General features: G+C 42.9%; 1 protein-coding gene and 1 long non-coding RNA gene across 2 annotated transcripts in view; one reads left to right on the top strand and one right to left on the bottom strand.

The window, feature by feature from the left end:
* The window catches only part of lyst (lysosomal trafficking regulator), a 282509-nt gene that overhangs the window by 167598 nt on the left and 96001 nt on the right, over nucleotides 1–18910 (bottom strand). Inside the window, 4 exon segments of the mRNA XM_052497067.1 lie at nucleotides 8482–8643; nucleotides 12403–12629; nucleotides 14668–14914; nucleotides 18099–18639. Of these exon segments, the coding sequence (XP_052353027.1) occupies nucleotides 8482–8643; nucleotides 12403–12629; nucleotides 14668–14914; nucleotides 18099–18639 (1177 nt within the window).
* On the top strand, nucleotides 9030–10125 carry LOC127915937 (uncharacterized). The gene is made up of 3 exons (XR_008093005.1): nucleotides 9030–9051; nucleotides 9347–9390; nucleotides 10054–10125. It is a non-coding gene; the product is annotated as an uncharacterized LOC127915937 (long non-coding RNA).

Here is an 18910-nt window from a genome sequence, read left to right on the forward strand (position 1 = left end):
AGAGAGTAGAGGGAGAGAATAGAGTAGAGAGAAAGTAGAGAGAAAGTAGAGTCGAGGGAGAGTAGAGAGAAAGTAGAGTCGAGGGAGAGTAGAGAGAAAGTAGAGTCGAGGGAGAGTAGAGAGAATGGAGAGTAGAGAGAAAGTAGAGTCGAGGGAGAGTAGAGAGAATGGAGAGTAGAGGGAGAGAATAGAGTAGAGAGAAAGTAGAGAGAATAGAGAGTAGAGTAGAGAGAAAGTAGAGAGAATAGAGAGTAGAGGGAGAGAAAGTAGAGTAGAGGGAGAGAATAGAGTAGAGAGAAAGTAGAGAGAATAGAGAGTAGAGGGAGAGAAAGTAGAGTCGAGGGAGAGTAGAGAGAAAGTAGAGTCGAGAGAGAGTAGAGGGAGAGAAAGTAGAGTCGAGGGAGAGTAGAGAGAAAGTAGAGTCGAGAGAGAGTAGAGGGAGAGAAAGTAGAGTCGAGGGAGAGTAGAGAGAAAGTAGAGTCGAGGGAGAGTAGAGAGAATGGAGAGTAGAGGGAGAGAATAGAGAGAAAGTAGAGAGAATAGAGAGCAGAGGGAGAGAAAGTAGAGAGAATAGAGAGTAGAGGGAGAGAATAGAGAGTAGAGGGAGAGAATAGAGAGTAGAGAGAAAGTAGAGGGAGAGAATAGAGAGTAGAGGGAGAGAATAGAGAGTAGAGAGAAAGTAGAGAGAAAGTAGAGTCGAGGGAGAGTAGAGAGAAAGTAGAGTCGAGGGAGAGTAGAGAGAAAGTAGAGTCGAGGGAGAGTAGAGAGAAAGTAGAGTTGAGGGAGAGTAGAGAGAAAGTAGAGTTGAGGGAGAGTAGAGAGAAAGTAGAGTCGAGGAGAGTAGAGAGAAAGAGAAAGTAGAGAGAAAGTAGAGTCGAGGGAGAGTAGAGGGAGAGAATAGAGAGTAGAGGGAGAGAATAGAGAGTAGAGAGAAAGTAGAGGGAGAGAATAGAGAGTAGAGGGAGAGAAGAGAGAAAGTAGAGTCGAGGGAGAGTAAAGAGAATAGAGAGTAGAGGGAGAGTAGAGAGAATAGAGAGTAGAGGGAGAGTAGAGAGAATAGAGAGTAGAGGGAGAGAATAGAGAGTAGAGAGAAAGTAGAGGGAGAGAATAGAGAGTAGAGGGAGAGAAGAGAAAGTAGAGTAGAGAGAAAGTAGAGAGAAAGTAGAGTCGAGGGAGAGTAGAGAGAAAGTCGAGGGAGAGTAGAGAGAAAGTAGAGTCGAGGGAGAGTAGAGAGAAAGTAGAGTCGAGGGAGAGTAGAGAGAAAGTAGAGTCGAGGGAGAGTAGAGAGAAAGTAGAGTCGAGGGAGAGTAGAGAGAAAGTAGAGTCGAGGGAGAGTAGAGAGAAAGTAGAGTAGAGGGAGAGTAGAGAGAATAGAGAGTAGAGGGAGAGTAGAGAGAATAGAGAGTAGAGGGAGAGTAGAGAGAATAGAGAGTAGAGGGAGAGTAGAGAGAATAGAGAGTAGAGGGAGAGTAGAGAGAATAGAGAGTAGAGGGAGAGTAGAGAGAATAGAGAGTAGAGGGAGAGTAGAGAGAATAGAGAGTAGAGGGAGAGTAGAAAGAGAAGAGAGAGCGAATAGATAGAGGAATAGAGAGTAGAGGGAGAGAAAAGGGAGTAGAAGGAGAGAAGAGAGAGCGAGAATAGAGAGAAGAGACAGAGTAGTGGGAGAGTAGAGTGAGGGAGAGGGAGTACAGGGAGAGTCGAGGGAGAAGAAGTTTATCAAAGTCAGATAAAGTTGTCTCTGGTTAACTCCATCACCAGAGCCAGAAGAGTAAAGAGTAACATAAAGAATGCTGTACAGTACAGAAGCTGTGCTAAAGCTAGGCTAACACAGACATTTCTTACCCATGTTCCAGAACGGTCAGGTTTCTCTGTGGAATGTACTAATTACCCATCAGTCACGTCAAAAAATTACGAAAGCTAAAAAACTTTTATTGAAGCAACACCCTTAATGTCTGTACTGTTATTAACAACGGGGAACAACAACGTTTTCAAGAAACAGACCAATAATAAAGAGATTTCAGGTCATAAGACCTGCTTGTATCAGCTGACTAGCTAGACCACCCGGAGGTGCTGTTAGTCTGCTGTACACACACACACACACACACACACACACACACACAGAGAGAGAGAGGAAGGACCGATTAGCTAACTGTTCATCATTTGTATTGCCTGATGGGACCAGTAAACTAGCCTAGACGGCCTTCTGGATATCAGGTGCTAATACAAGACAACATATCCTTACATTCCATCATAACACTAAACCTGGAACAGCGACCCACTATATTACAGAGTTAGTAGGTTAACTCATTAAGAACAGTTACCTAGTCTACTATATTATAATATTAACTCATTAAGAACAGTTACCTAGTCTACTATATTATAATATTAACTCATTAAGAACAGTTTCCTAGTCTACTATATTATAATATTAACTCATTAAGAACAGTTACCTAGTCTACTATATTATAATATTAACTCATTAAGAACAGTTACCTAGTCTACTATATTATAATATTAACTCATTAAGAACAGTTACCTAGTCTACTATATTATAATATTAACTCATTAAGAACAGTTACCTAGTCTACTATATTATAATATTAACTCATTAAGAACAGTTACCTAGTCTACTATATTATAATATTAACTCATTAAGAACAGTTACCTAGTCTACTATATTACAGAGTTAGTAGGTTAACTCATTAAGAACAGTTACCTAGTCTACTATATTATAATATTAACTCATTAAGAACAGTTACCTAGTCTACTATATTATAATATTAACTCATTAAGAACAGTTTCCTAGTCTACTATATTATAATATTAACTCATTAAGAACAGTTACCTAGTCTACTATATTATAATATTAACTCATTAAGAACAGTTACCTAGTCTACTATATTACAGAGTTAGTAGGTTAACTCATTAAGAACAGTTACCTAGTCTACTATATTATAATATTAACTCATTAAGAACAGTTACCTAGTCTACTATATTATAATATTAACTCATTAAGAACAGTTACCTCGTCCACTATATTATAATATTAACTCATTAAGAACAGTTACCTAGTCTACTATATTATAATATTAACTCATTAAGAACAGTTACCTAGTCTACTATATTACAGAGTTAGTAGGTTAACTCATTAAGAACAGTTACCTAGTCTACTATATTATAATATTAACTCATTAAGAACAGTTACCTAGTCTACTATATTATAATATTAACTCATTAAGAACAGTTACCTAGTCTACTATATTATAATATTAACTCATTAAGAACAGTTTCCTAGTCTACTATATTATAATATTAACTCATTAAGAACAGTTACCTAGTCTACTATATTATAATATTAACTCATTAAGAACAGTTACCTAGTCTACTATATTACAGAGTTAGTAGGTTAACTCATTAAGAACAGTTACCTAGTCTACTATATTATAATATTAACTCATTAAGAACAGTTACCTAGTCTACTATATTATAATATTAACTCATTAAGAACAGTTACCTCGTCCACTATATTATAATATTAACTCATTAAGAACAGTTACCTAGTCTACTATATTATAATATTAACTCATTAAGAACAGTTACCTAGTCTACTATATTACAGAGTTAGTAGGTTAACTCATTAAGAACAGTTACCTAGTCTACTATATTATAATATTAACTCATTAAGAACAGTTACCTAGTCTACTATATTATAATATTAACTCATTAAGAACAATTACCTAGTCTACTATATTAACTCATTAAGAACAGTTTCCTAGTCTACTATATTATAATATTAACTCATTAAGAACAGTTACCTAGTCTACTATATTATAATATTAACTCATTAAGAACAGTTACCTAGTCTACTATATTACAGAGTTCGTAGGTTAACTAATTAAGAACAGTTACCTCGTCCACTATATTATAATATTAACTCATTAAGAACAGTTACCTAGTCTACTATATTATAATATTAACTCATTAAGAACAGTTACCTCGTCCACTATATTATAATATTAACTCATTAAGAACAGTTACCTAGTCCACTATATTATAATATTAACTCATTAAGAACAGTTACCTAGTCTACTATATTATAATATTAACTCATTAAGAACAGTTACCTAGTCTACTATATTACAGAGTTAGTAGGTTAACTCATTAAGAACAGTTACCTAGTCTACTATATTATAATATTAACTCATTAAGAACAGTTACCTAGTCTACTATATTATAATATTAACTCATTAAGAACAGTTACCTAGTCCACTATATGATAATATTAACTCAGTAAGAACAGTTACCTAGTCTACTATATTATAATATTAACTCATTAAGAACAGTTACCTAGTCTACTATATGATAATATTAACTCATTAAGAACAGTTACCTAGTCTACTATATTATAATATTAACTCATTAAGAACAGTTACCTAGTCTACTATATTATAATATTAACTCATTAAGAACAGTTACCTCGTCCACTATATTATAATATTAACTCATTAAGAACAGTTACCTAGTCTACTATATTATAATATTAACTCATTAAGAACAGTTACCTAGTCCACTATATTATAATATTAACTCATTAAGAACAGTTACCTAGTCTACTATATTATAATATTAACTCATTAAGAACAGTTACCTAGTCCACTATATTATAATATTAACTCATTAAGAACAGTTACCTAGTCTACTATATTATAATATTAACTCATTAAGAACAGTTACCTAGTCTACTATATTATAATATTAACTCATTAAGAACAGTTACCTAGTCCACTATATTATAATATTAACTCATTAAGAACAGTTACCTAGTCTACTATATTATAATATTAACTCATTAAGAACAGTTACCTAAGCCTAAATAAGATCAAGTATTAACTCATTAATAAGATCAGTATTCAACTCCTTAGTCTACTAAATAAGATAATATTAACTCATTAAGAACAGTTAACTGCCAAGCCTAAATAAGATTATAATATTAACTAAATAAGATAAGAACAGTTACCTAAGCCTAAATAAGATCAGGAGTATTCAACTCCTTCGTAATGCCAAGCCTAAATAAGATCAGGAGTATTCAACTCCTTCGTTATGCCAAGCCTAAATAAGATCAGGAGTATTCAACTCCTTCGTTATGCCAAGCCTAAATAAGATCAGGAGTATTCAACTCCTTCGTTATGCCAAGCCTAAATAAGATCAGGAGTATTCAACTCCTTCGTTATGCCAAGCCTAAATAAGATCAGGAGTATTCAACTCCTTCGTTATGCCAAGCCTAAATAAGATCAGGAGTATTCAACTCCTTCGTTATGCCAAGCCTAAATAAGATCAGGAGTATTCAACTCCTTCGTTATGCCAAGCCTAAATAAGATCAGTAGTATTCAACTCCTTCGTTATGCCAAGCCTAAATAAGATCAGAGTATTCAACTCCTTCGTTTTGCCAAGCCTAAATAAGATCAGGAGTATTCAACTCCTTCGTTATGCCAAGCCTAAATAAGATCAGGAGTATTCAACTCCTTCGTTATGCCAAGCCTAAATAAGATCAGGAGTATTCAACTCCTTCGTTATGCCAAGCCTAAATAAGATCAGGAGTATTCAACTCCTTCGTTATGCCAAGCCTAAATAAGATCAGTAGTATTCAACTCCTTCGTTATGCCAAGCCTAAATAAGATCAGGAGTATTCAACTCCTTCGTTATGCCAAGCCTAAATAAGATCAGGAGTATTCAACTCCTTCGTTATGCCAAGCCTAAATAAGATCAGGAGTATTCAACTCCTTCGTTATGCCAAGCCTAAATAAGATCAGGAGTATTCAACTCCTTCGTTATGCCAAGCCTAAATAAGATCAGTAGTATTCAACTCCTTCGTTATGCCAAGCCTAAATAAGATTAGGAGTATTTAACTCCTTCGTTATGCCAAGCCTAAATAAGATCAGGAGTATTCAACTCCTTCGTTATGCCAAGCCTAAATAAGATCAGGAGTATTCAACTCCTTCGTTATGCCAAGCCTAAATAAGATCAGGAGTATTCAACTCCTTCGTTATGCCAAGCCTAAATAAGATCAGGAGTATTCAACTCCTTCGTTATGCCAAGCCTAAATAAGATCAGGAGTATTCAACTCCTTCGTTATGCCAAGCCTAAATAAGATCTGGAGTATTCAACTCCTTCGTTATGCCAAGCCTAAATAAGATCAGGAGTATTCAACTCCTTCGTAATGCCAAGCCTAAATAAGATCAGGAGTATTCAACTCCTTCGTTATAATATATGCCATTTAGCTGACGCTTTATCCAAAGCGACTTACAGTCATGTGTGCATACATTCTACGTATGGGTGGTCCCGGGAATCGAACCCACTACCCTGGCGTTACAAGCGCCATGCTCTACCAACTGAGCTACAGAAGGACCACACACTAGGCTGAAATCCACGAGCAGAGCCAGAGCCTCCTTGGATGTTACCATGGGGCCAATACTAACCTCCTCCAATGTTCACTTAGGGTGAGTCCCATGTGGCTCCCTATTCCCAATGTAGTGCACTAATAATTATTAAAGCTTCTCCTTCACCCAAACCTCCCCACTTCACCTTCACCCAAACCTCCCCGCTTCACCTTCACCCAAACCTCCCCGCTTCTCCTTCACCCAAACCTCCCCGCTTCACCTTCACCCAAACCTCCCCGCTTCACCTTCACCCAAACCTCCCCGCTTCACCTTCACCCAAACCTACATGTCAGCCGGGCTAGACAATCTGGACCCCTACAAATCAGCCGGGCTTGACAATCTAGACCCTCTCTTTCTAAAATTATCTTCAGAAAATGTTGCAACCCCTATTTACTAGCCTCTCTCTTTCGTGTCGTCTGAGATTCCCATAGATTGTAAAGCAGCTGCGGTAAATCCCCTTCTTCAAAGGGGGAGACACTTTAGACCCAAACTGCAACAGACCTAAATCTATACTACACTGCCTTTCTAAGGTCTTTGAAAGCCAAGTTAACAAACAGATTACCGACCATTTCGAATCTCACCGTACCTTCTCCGCTACGCAACCTGGTTTCAGAGCTGGTCATGAAAAAACCGGGGGAAAAGTATTTAAAGCAGCATTCGGGTGTCAATTCGTTAGAAGGCGAACAGAAGACAGTCATCTCCTCAATAGCCTCAAAGCACAAGTGTTCACTACTGACGAAGAGTTTTGATATCTGAATCATTGTCTGAGGACAAAAACATGCACACATTGAAAAACATCATGCTACTTATCCTTTATCTAGAAAATGTATTGCACAACTAATTTAATTAGTGTTTATCACTTTAAACATTTATTTTGGTATCCAACCCTGAAACGCATGGAAGAGGACAGAGGGCACAGGAGCTGATCAAATCTAATAGAGGAGAGGACCCAGTGCCAAGCAGCAACAGAGTAGTAACGTGAGGGAATGATACTGTATTACCTAGTGGACTGACTTGGGCCAAAAAGCTCTACGGGCTCTAGTCAAAACGAGTCCTTCTCCCTGACCACTAGTCCTCCTCCCTGACCACTAGTCCTCCTCCCTAGCCTGACCACTAGTCCCCCTCCCTAGCCTGACCACTAGTCCTCCTCCCTGACCACTAGTCCTCCTCCCTGACCACTAGTCCTCCTCCCTAGCCTGGCCACAAGTCCTCCTCCCTAGCCTGACCACTAGTCCTCCTCCCTGACCACTAGTCCTCCTCCCTGACCACTAGTCCTCCTCCCTGACCACTAGTCCTCCTCCCTGACCACTAGTCCTCCTCCCTAGCCTGACCACTAGTCCTCCTCCCTAGCCTGACCACTAGTCCTCCTCCCTAGCCTGACCACTAGTCCTCCTCCCTAGCCTGACCACTAGTCCTCCTCCCTAGCCCGACCACTAGTCCCCCTCCCTAGCCCGACCACTAGTCCCCCTCCCTAGCCCGACCACTAGTCCCCCTCCCTAGCCCGACCACTAGTCCCCCTCCCTAGCCCGACCACTAGTCCCCCTCCCTAGCCCGACCACTAGTCCCCCTCCCTAGCCCGACCACTAGTCCCCCTCCCTAGCCCGACCACTAGTCCCCCTCCCCGACCACTAGTCCCCCTCCCCGACCACTAGTCCCCCTCCCCGACCACTAGTCCCCCTCCCCGACCACTAGTCCCCCTCCCCGACCACTAGTCCTCCTCCCCGACCACTAGTCCTCCTCCCCGACCACTAGTCCTCCTCCCCGACCACTAGTCCTCCTCCCCGACCACTAGTCCTCCTCCCTGACCACTAGTCCTCCTCCCTGACCACTAGTCCTCCTCCCTGACCACTAGTCCTCCTCCCTGACCACTAGTCCTCCTCCCTGACCACTAGTCCTCCTCCCTGACCACTAGTCCTCCTCCCTGTCCACTAGTCCCTCTACCTAGCCTGAAAACCAGCCTCCGCCACTAGTTAGTTAGTTAATTCGTTAGTCGCCCTCCACACCACACAGAGCCCTTGCTCCTCTCTCCCCAGACACAACTCACCCTCTCAGCCTTGTCCTCCTGGGGTTCGGGACTGGAGCAGACCTCGGCCAGGGCCACACGGAGCAGTAAGTCAAACAGGGGCACAGCCAGATCAGAGTTCACGACCCCAGAGTGGGACAGCTGATCCCTGACCTCTAACAGGGTCTCCTCCACTGACTGGAGCTGTAGGAGAAAGGTAGATAGTTTAGCTTGAATCAAAAGAGATGTATCTCTCCCATCTGTCCGTCCGTCTGTCCATCTACCAATCTAATTTCATATTTCAAAGTTAATTCGCCACATGCATACAACAGGTATACAACGGTACAGAGACATTCTTACTTGACGACCTGCAGAACAAATCTAAACCTAGAAGAACAGATGTACACAGAAGGGCCTGGTGGATATGGGGGCCTGGTGGATATGGGCCTGAATTCCAATTGGAACCCTATTCCCTCGATAGTGCACTGCTTTTGACTAGGGCCCTATAGAACCCTATTCCCTCGATAGTGCACTGCTTTTGACTAGGGCCCTATAGAACCCTATTCCCTTGATGGTCAAAAGTAGTCACTTAGGTACCCGTAGCGGTACTAGGTCCCCGTAGCGGTACTAGGTACCCGTAGCGGTACTAGGTACCCGTAGCGGTACTAGGTACCCGTAGGGGTACTAGGTACCCGTAGCGGTACTAGGTCTAGGTACCCGTAGCGGTACTAGGTCTAGGTACCCGTAGCGGTACTAGGTCTAGGTACCCGTAGTGGTACTAGGTCTAGGTACCCGTAGTGGTACTAGGTCTAGGTACCCAGAATGGTACTTGGTCTAGGTACCCGTAATGGTACTATGTCTACGTACCCATAGCGGTACTAGGTCCCCATAATGGTACTAGGTCTAGGTCCCCATAATGGTACTAGGTCTAGGTACCCATAATGGTACTAGGTCTAGGTACCCGTAGTGGTACTAGGTCTAGGTACCCATAGTGGTACTTGGTCTAGGTACCCAGAATGGTACTTGGTCTAGGTACCCAGAATGGTACTTGGTCTAGGTACCCAGAATGGTACTTGGTCTAGGTACCCAGAATGGTACTTGGTCTAGGTACCCAGAATGGTACTTGGTCTAGGTACCCAGAATGGTACTTGGTCTAGGTACCCAGAATGGTACTTGGTCTAGGTACCCAGAATGGTACTTGGTCTAGGTACCCAGAATGGTACTTGGTCTAGGTACCCATAGCGGTACTAGGTCCCCATAATGGTACTAGGTCTAGGTACCCAGAATGGTACTTGGTCTAGGTCCCCAGAATGGTACTTGGTCTAGGTACCCATAGCGGTACTAGGTCCCCATAATGGTACTAGGTCTAGGTACCCAGAATGGTACTTGGTCTAGGTCCCCAGAATGGTACTTGGTCTAGGTCCCCATAGCGGTACTAGGTCTAGGTCCCCATAGCGGTACTAGGTCTAGGTCCCCAGAATGGTACTAGGTCTAGGTCCCCATAGCGGTACTAGGTCTAGGTCCCCATAATGGTACTAGGTCTAGGTCCCCATAGCGGTACTAGGTCTAGGTCCCCATAATGGTACTAGGTCTAGGTCCCCATAATGGTACTAGGTCTAGGTACCCATAATGGTACTAGGTCTAGGTACCCATAATGGTACTAGGTCTAGGTACCCATAATGGTACTAGGTCTAGGTACCCATAATGGTACTAGGTCTAGGTACCCATAATGGTACTATGTCTAGGTACCCATAATGGTACTAGGTCCCCATAATGGTACTAGGTCTAGGTCCCCGTAATGGTACTAGGTCTAGGTCCCCGTAATGGTACTAGGTTTAGGTACCCGTAGTGGTACTAGGTCTAGGTACCCATAGTGGTACTAGGTCTAGGTACCCATAGTGGTACTAGGTCTAGGTACCCAGAATGGTACTAGGTCTAGGTACCCAGAATGGTACTTGGTCTAGGTACCCAGAATGGTACTTGGTCTAGGTACCCAGAATGGTACTTGGTCTAGGTACCCATAGGTACTAGGTCCCCATAATGGTACTAGGTCTAGGTACCCAGAATGGTACTTGGTCTAGGTACCCGTAATGGTACTAGGTCTAGGTACCCGTAGCGGTACTAGGTACCCGTAGCGGTCTAGGTACCCGTAGTGGTACTAGGTCTAGGTACCCGTAATGGTACTAGGTCTAGGTACCCGAATGGTACTAGGTCTAGGTACCCAGAATGGTACTAGGTCTAGGTACCCGTAGCGGTACTAGGTCTAGGGTAGCGGTACTAGGTCTAGGTACCCGTAATGGTACTAGGTCTAGGTACCCAGAATGGTACTAGGTCTAGGTACCCGAGCGGTACTAGGTCTAGGTACCCATAGCGGTACTAGGTCTAGGTACCATAAGCGGTACTAGGTCTAGGTACCCTAGCGGTACTAGGTCTAGGTACCCGTAATGGTACTAGGTCTAGGTACCCGAATGGTACTAGGTCTAGGTACCCGTAGCGGTACTTGGTCTAGGTACCCGTAGCGGTACTTGGTCTAGGTACCCGTAGCGGTACTAGGTCTAGGTACCCGTAGCGGTACTTGGTCTAGGTACCCGTAGCGGTACTTGGTCTAGGTACCCGTAGCGGTACTTGGTCTAGGTACCCGTAGCGGTACTTGGTCTAGGTACCCGTAGCGGTACTTGGTCTAGGTACCCCGGTACTTGGTCTAGGCGGTACTTGGTCTAGGTACCCGTAGCGGTACTTGGTCTAGGTACCCGTAGCGGTACTTGGTCTAGGTACCCGTAGCGGTACTTGGTCTAGGTACCCGTAGCGGTACTAGGTACCCGTAGCGGTACTAGGTACCCGTAGCGGTACTAGGTACCCGTAGCGGTACTTGGTCTAGGTACCCGTAGCGGTACTTGGTCTAGGTACCCGTAGCGGTACTTGGTCTAGGTACCCGTAGCGGTACTTGGTCTAGGTACCCGTAGTGGTACTTGGTCTAGGTACCCAGAATGGTACTTGGTCTAGGTACCCAGAATGGTACTTGGTCTAGGTACCCAGAGCGGTACTTGGTCTAGGTACCCGTAGCGGTACTTGGTCTAGGTACCCGTAGCGGTACTAGGTACCCGTAGCGGTACTAGGTACCCGTAGCGGTACTAGGTACCCGTAGCGGTACTAGGTCTAGGTACCCGTAGCGGTACTAGGTCTAGGTACCCGTAGCGGTACTAGGTCTAGGTACCCGTAGTGGTACTAGGTCTAGGTACCCGTAGTGGTACTAGGTCTAGGTACCCGTAGCGGTACTTGGTCTAGGTACCCGTAGTGGTACTTGGTCTAGGTACCCGTAGCGGTACTTGGTCTAGGTACCCGTAGCGGTACTTGGTCTAGGTACCCGTAGCGGTACTTGGTCTAGGTACCCGTAGCGGTACTTGGTCTAGGTACCCGTAGCGGTACTTGGTCTAGGTACCCAGAACGGTACTTGGTCTAGGTACCCAGAACGGTACTTGGTCTAGGTACCCAGAACGGTACTTGGTCTAGGTACCCAGAACGGTACTTGGTCTAGGTACCCAGAACGGTACTTGGTCTAGGTACCCAGAATGGTACTTGGTCTAGGTACCCAGAATGGTACTTGGTCTAGGTACCCAGAATGGTACTTGGTCTAGGTACCCAGAATGGTACTTGGTCTAGGTACCCAGAATGGTACTTGGTCTAGGTACCCAGAATGGTACTTGGTCTAGGTACCCAGAATGGTACTTGGTCTAGGTACCCAGAATGGTACTTGGTCTAGGTACCCAGAATGGTACTTGGTCTAGGTACCCAGAATGGTACTTGGTCTAGGTACCCAGAATGGTACTTGGTCTAGGTACCCAGAATGGTACTTGGTCTAGGTACCCAGAATGGTACTTGGTCTAGGTACCGTAATGGTACTTGGTCTAGGTACCCATAATGGTACTTGGTCTAGGTACCCATAATGGTACTTGGTCTAGGTACCTGGAATGAAAGCTCAGGTTCGATCCTCTGCAGGCCTGAGTTAGCGCTGTGCAGGCAGATCGCAAGCAGGGCCTCCAGCATTCTGATGCTCTGTAGAGGCCACTCTTCCTCCAGCCTCCTGGAAGGATCCTTCTGGGTCCCCTTACCCTCTCCCTGCCCACCTTGGCCTGGGCTCACTGCTTCAGCTGGGTGCTGGCCTGGATCCTCCACTCCCAGGGTGGTTGTACCTTTTAAAAAGAAAGTCAAAAAGCTGTCTGAAGACTGAACCGTAGAACCCTTTTCACGTCTGGTTCTATGTAACGCAGGGGTTCCTAAACTGTTTCAGCCCCGCACCCAAATTAGAAATGCGGCGTTTTCCTGGGAGCCAAGTTCATGAAACCATATGCTTTCCTTTTGGGGGTCCTACGTGAGATTTGGTTGGATTCATATTTCTCTCTGCCTCTTGACGGCAAAGAGTTTTAAAGTACATTTCCTGCACCTCTTCAACATTTAGCCATGAAGCAGAGAGAAAACGTTGTAATTTATGAAAAACAGATTAAGTAATTCTACCCATTTTGCCATGGGGTGGAGAGAAATCTTTGTAGTTTTAAAGATAATTTCCTAAAATTCTACACATATTGCCATGCTTATGCCATGTGATCATGATAACTGAGTGAGAGTGACTAACAAAACCAATGGGGCCCCCCGGAGGTCAGGGCCCACCATGATTACTACAAGTTTAGCTAGCTAGACTAATTTACCAATCCCAAAATGGTTATCTGACATGGTTAATTGAGTGACGGTCAGCGACTGAAATAAGAGGGGAAAACCTGCTTTTATTTTTAAATTGCAACGGGTGTGTTCTCCTATTCTAACGCACAACGGTAAGTTGACCCCGACTGAGCTCCACTTTGTTATACAGAACCAGTCAAAGGTTTGGACACACCTACTCATTCAAGTTTATTTTTTTAAACTATTTTCTACATTGTAGAATAATAGTGAAGACATCAAAACTTAACCAGCACTGTTACCACAGCATTCTGCAGCCATACACGGCCGCGACCCCGCGTTGACACGGCCGCGACCCCCCCGTTGACACCGCGGCGACCCCCCCCCGTTAATACTTTAAGAAAGGCTGATGTAATGTAGTGCACCACTAAGGGACCTCAATGGAAACGTCCTGGACTTGGTGGCATCCCAGTTCTGAAACGTATTGTGTATAAACCGTATTGTGTATTTGTATAAACCGTATTGTGTATAAACCGTATTGTGTATTGTGTATAAACCGTATTGTGTATAAACCGTATTGTGTATTGTGTATAAACCGTATTGTGTATAAACCGTATTGTGTATAAACCGTATGTGTATAAACCGTATTGTGTATAAACCGTATTGTGTATAAACCGTATTGTGTATAAACCGTATTGTGTATAAACCGTATTGTGTATTGTGTATAAACCGTATTGTGTATAAACCGTATTGTGTATTGTGTATAAACCGTATTGTGTATAAACCGTATTGTGTATAAACCGTATTGTGTATAAACCGTATTGTGTATAAACCGTATTGTGTATAAACCGTATTGTGTATAAACCGTATTGTGTATTTGTATAAACCGTATTGTGTATAAACCGTATTGTGTATAAACCGTATTGTGTATAAACCGTATTGTGTATAAACCGTATTGTGTATAAACCGTATTGTGTATTTGTAAAAACCGTATTGTGTATAAAACCGTATTGTGTATAAACCGTATTGTGTATAAAACCGTATTGTGTATAAACCGTATTGTGTATAAACCGTATTGTGTATAAACCGTATTGTGTATAAACCGTATTGTGTATAAACCGTATTGTGTATAAACCGTATTGTGTATAAACCGTATTGTGTATAAACCGTATTGTGTATAAACCGTATTGTGTATAAAACGTATTGTGTGTATAAAACGTATTGTGTATAAACCGTATTGTGTATAAACCGTATTGTGTATTGTGTATAAACCGTATTGTGTATAAACCGTATTGTGTATTTGTATAAACCGTATTGTGTATTTGTATAAAACGTATTGTGTATAAACCGTATTGTGTATTTGTATAAAACGTATTGTGTATAAACCGTATTGTGTATAAAACTTATTGTGTATAAACAGTATTGTGTATTTGTATAAACCGTATTGTGTATTTGTATAAACCGTATTGTGTATTTGTATAAACCGTATTGTGTATTTGTATAAACCGTATTGTGTATTTGTATTTTTTTACATTGTGAAATAAATACCAATCAAACCTGTCTGAACTGGGGTTGGTATAGAGGTTGGTGACGGGGCAGAGGAGGAGTCAGGAGTCTTGTCCTTCCCATCGCTCTTCTTCTTGGCCTTGCCATCCGAGGTGTGAGAGGTGAGTTTTTGGATGAGCATGGTCATGAGGCGGGAACAGACATCTAGTCCCCCCAGCCGGTAGAAGTGTCTCTGGAACACGGGACTCGCCAGGTAGATCCAGCGACACACCGACCACACGTCAGCAGCACGCCGCACCTGTTCAAACATCATCATCATCATCATTATTATTATTATGATTATTAGTTCAGATTTGTTTAAATATATAATCCCTCTGGTAAATGACAAAACATTTATAAAATGTGAATGATAAGTATAGTGTACACTTAGATACTTGATATTAATTAGTGAGAGGCGTTATCAGCACAAAATGCTCTGACGCTGTTGATCGCCTCTCCAGTTCATCACCGCGTGGCGTTCGGCGCTGACCGGTTTACGAACACGACACAGCTGCAGTCAACGCTCGGGCGTCTACATATCTGAAGATTGTGTGGCTGTCGTCAAAGTTATGCCCAGACACACGGATGGATGCCTTCAGAAGTATTCACACTCTTGTGGGATTAAAATGGATTTCATCCTTTTTTTGACAACGATCTACACAAAATACTCTAATGTCAAAGAGGAAGACAAATGTCTGAATTCATAACAAATAAAACAATAATAAATACTGTGTATACAAAACATTAAGAACAGTAGCTCTTTCCATGAAATAGACAGCTATGATCCCTTGTTAAATCCACTTCAACCAGTGTAGATGGAGGGGAGGAGACGGGATAAACAAGGATTTTTAAGACTCGAGACAATTGAGACATGGATTGTGTATGTGTGCCATTCAGAGGGTGGATGGGCGAGACAAAAGATTTAAGTGCTTTTGAACGGGGTATGGTAGTAGGTGCCAGGCACACCGGTTTGCGTCAAGAACTGCAATGCTGCTGGGTTTTCAATGCTCAACAGTTTCCTGTGTGTATCAAGAATGGTCCACCACCCAAAAGAAAATCCAGCCAACTGGACACAACTGTGGGAAGCATTAGTCAACATGGGCCAGCATCGCTATGGAACGACACCTTGCAGAGTCCATGCCCCGACGAACTGAGTGGGGGGGAGGGTGGGGGGGGTGCAACTCAATATTAGGAAGGTGTTCCTAATGTTTTGTCCACTCAGTGTATCTTGATTAGATAAGTATTCAACCCCCTGAGTCAAAACATTAGAATCACCTTCAGCAGCGATTACAGTTGTGAGTCTTTCTGGGTAAGGCTTTAAGAGCTGTGAGTCTTTCTGGGTAAGGCTCTAAGAGCTGTGAGTCTTTCTGGGTAAGGCTCTAAGAGCTGTGAGTCTTTCTGGGTAAGGCTCTAAGAGCTGTGAGTCTTTCTGGGTAAGGCTCTAAGAGCTGTGAGTCTTTCTGGGTAAGGCTCTAAGAGCTGTGAGTCTTTCTGGGTAAGGCTCTAAGAGCTGTGAGTCTTTCTGGGTAAGGCTCTAAGAGCTGTGAGTCTTTCTGGGTAAGGCTCTAAGAGCTGTGAGTCTTTCTGGGTAAGGCTCTAAGAGCTGTGAGTCTTTCTGGGTAAGGCTCACCTTTATTTTGCAACATTTACCCATTATTCTTTTCAAAATTACAAATTGGTTGTTAGACGATGATCAAATCAGACAATGATCAGATTTCCAAACAGATTTTAGTCAAATCTGTAACTCTGCCACTCAAACATTCACTGTCTTCTTGGTAAGCAACTCCAGTGTAGATGTGGCATTGTGTTTTAGGTTTTTGTCCTGCTGAAAGGTGATTTCATCTCAGTGTCTGATGGAAAGAAGACTGAACCAGGTTTTCCTCTAGGATGTTGACTGTGTTTAGCTCCATTCTGTTTCTTTTCTATCCTGAAAAACTCCCCAGTCCTTAACGATTACAAGCATACCCATAACATGATGCAGCCACCACTATGCTTGAACATATGGGGAGTGGTACTCAGTAATGTGTTATATTGGATTTGCCCCAAACATACAATTTTGTATTGAGGACAAAAAGTGAATTGCTTAGTATTAGTTTAGTGCCTTGTTGCAAACAGGATGCAAGTTAGTATTGTGGAGTAACTTGTTGATCCATCCTCAGTTCTGTCAGACATGAAACTCCTTAACTGTTTTAAAGTCACCATTCGCCTCATGGTGAAACCCCTGAGCAGTGCAAAACAACGCATCACTGGGGGCAAACTACCTGCCCTCCAGGACACCTACACCACCCGTTGTTACAGGAAGGCCATAAAGATCATCAAGGACATCAACCACCCGAACCACTGCCTGTTCACCCCGCTATCATCCAGAAGGCGAGGTCAGTACAGGTGCATCAAAGCTGGGACCGAGAGACTGAAAAACAGCTTCTATCTCAAGGCCATCAGACTGTTAAACAGCCACCACTAACATTGAGTGGCTGCTGCCAACACACTGACACTGACCCAACTCCAGCCATTTTAATAATGGGAATTGATGGGAAATTATGTAAATATATCACTAGCCACTTTAAACAATGCTACCTTATATAATGTTACTTACCCTACATTATTCATCTCATATATACTGTACTCGTATATACTGTACTCTACATCATCGACTGCATCCTTATGTAATAAATGTATCACTAGCCACTTTAACTATGCCACTTTGTTTACTTTGTCTACACACTCATCTCATATGTATATACTGTACTCGATACCATCTACTGTATGCTGCTCTGTACCATCACTCATTCATATATCCTTATGTACATATTCTTTATCCCCTTACACTGTGTATAAGACAGTAGTTTTGGAATTGTTAGTTAGATTACTTGTTGATTATCACTGCATTGTCGGAACTAGAAGCACAAGCATTTCGCTACACTCGCATTAACATCTGCTAACCATGTGTATGTGACAAATAAAAATTTGATTTGATTTGATAAAAGGTTAAGAGAATGTCAAGAGAGTGCAAAGCTGTCCTCAAGGCAAAGGGTGGCTATTTGAAGAATCTCAAACATAAAATATAGGTTGATTTGTTTAATGCGTTTTTGGTTACTACATGACGCCGTGTGTGTTATTTCATAGTTTTGATGTCTTTACTATTCTTCTACCAGGTAGAAAATAGTACAAATGAAGAAATCCCTTGAATGAGTAGGTGTTTTAAAACTTTTGAACTGTAGTGCGTTTCCATCTCTTACAATCAAAGCCTGTAACAATGTACTGCTTCTTAAATGGAAACATCTTTATGGACTCTGAGCAAATTAAAAAACATCTGAACTGCGATTAACTAATGCCATTAACTCAAATAATAATTGTAATTGTTTTGACAGCCCTAACATTAACACATTAAACTGGACATTGTGCGATCAATCAAAAATAATGCTAAGTTAAAAACACAACACCTGTTCCTTGGAGGGCAGGGCCACGCTGTCAGGTGACAGGCAGGGGAGTCTCCCTCCCAGAGGCTCTGAAGCCGTACTGTCGTACCCTGACGTATCCTCCGAGTCGTTGACCGAGTCACGGTCCGAGTCGGCCTCCTTGCTGACGCAGAGGAACGCCACACACAGGAAGAGGTTGATGGTGTTCAGATGGGTCTCTCCCCGGCCCCTCCCCCTTCCTGCCCCTTGACCAATCCGACTCCTTGGGTGTGCCTCTTTTAGACACTCGTAGAACTTAGACAGGCTCTGTGGGCCCGCCTCTCCTATGGGACCTGCGGTACTTCCGGCCCCACGGGACCCCAGCTCCTCAGCCAGGCCGAGCGTGGCCTCTCTCTCCTGGGCCTCGGCATGCTCCGGGTCTGGGTCCTGGTGCTCCACTCCAACTCCAACTCCAAGTATTAACATCTCAAACACCTTGAGGGCCCAGGCCCGGGTCTGGTCCAGGTAGATGAGCTCAGTCACCTGGTTCAGACCGTTACAGGACAGGAAAAGGTTCCTGATCACCCTGACAGGAAGGAAGAGGAACACCACTTTAATGAGGAGGAGGAACACCACTTGGTCCTTCTGTAGCTCAGTTGGTAGAGCATGGCGCTTGTAACGCCAGGGTAGTGGGTTCGATTCCCGGGACCACCCATACGTAGAATGTATGCACACATGACTGTAAGTCGCTTTGGATAAAAGCGTCTGCTAAATGGCATATATATTATTATATTACTTTAATGAGGAGGAGGAACACCACTTTAATGAGGAAGAGGAACACCACTTTAATGAGGAAG

The sequence above is a fragment of the Oncorhynchus keta genome, chromosome 3, assembly GCF_023373465.1.
Source record: "Oncorhynchus keta strain PuntledgeMale-10-30-2019 chromosome 3, Oket_V2, whole genome shotgun sequence".
Taxonomy (NCBI): Eukaryota; Metazoa; Chordata; class Actinopteri; order Salmoniformes; family Salmonidae; genus Oncorhynchus; species Oncorhynchus keta.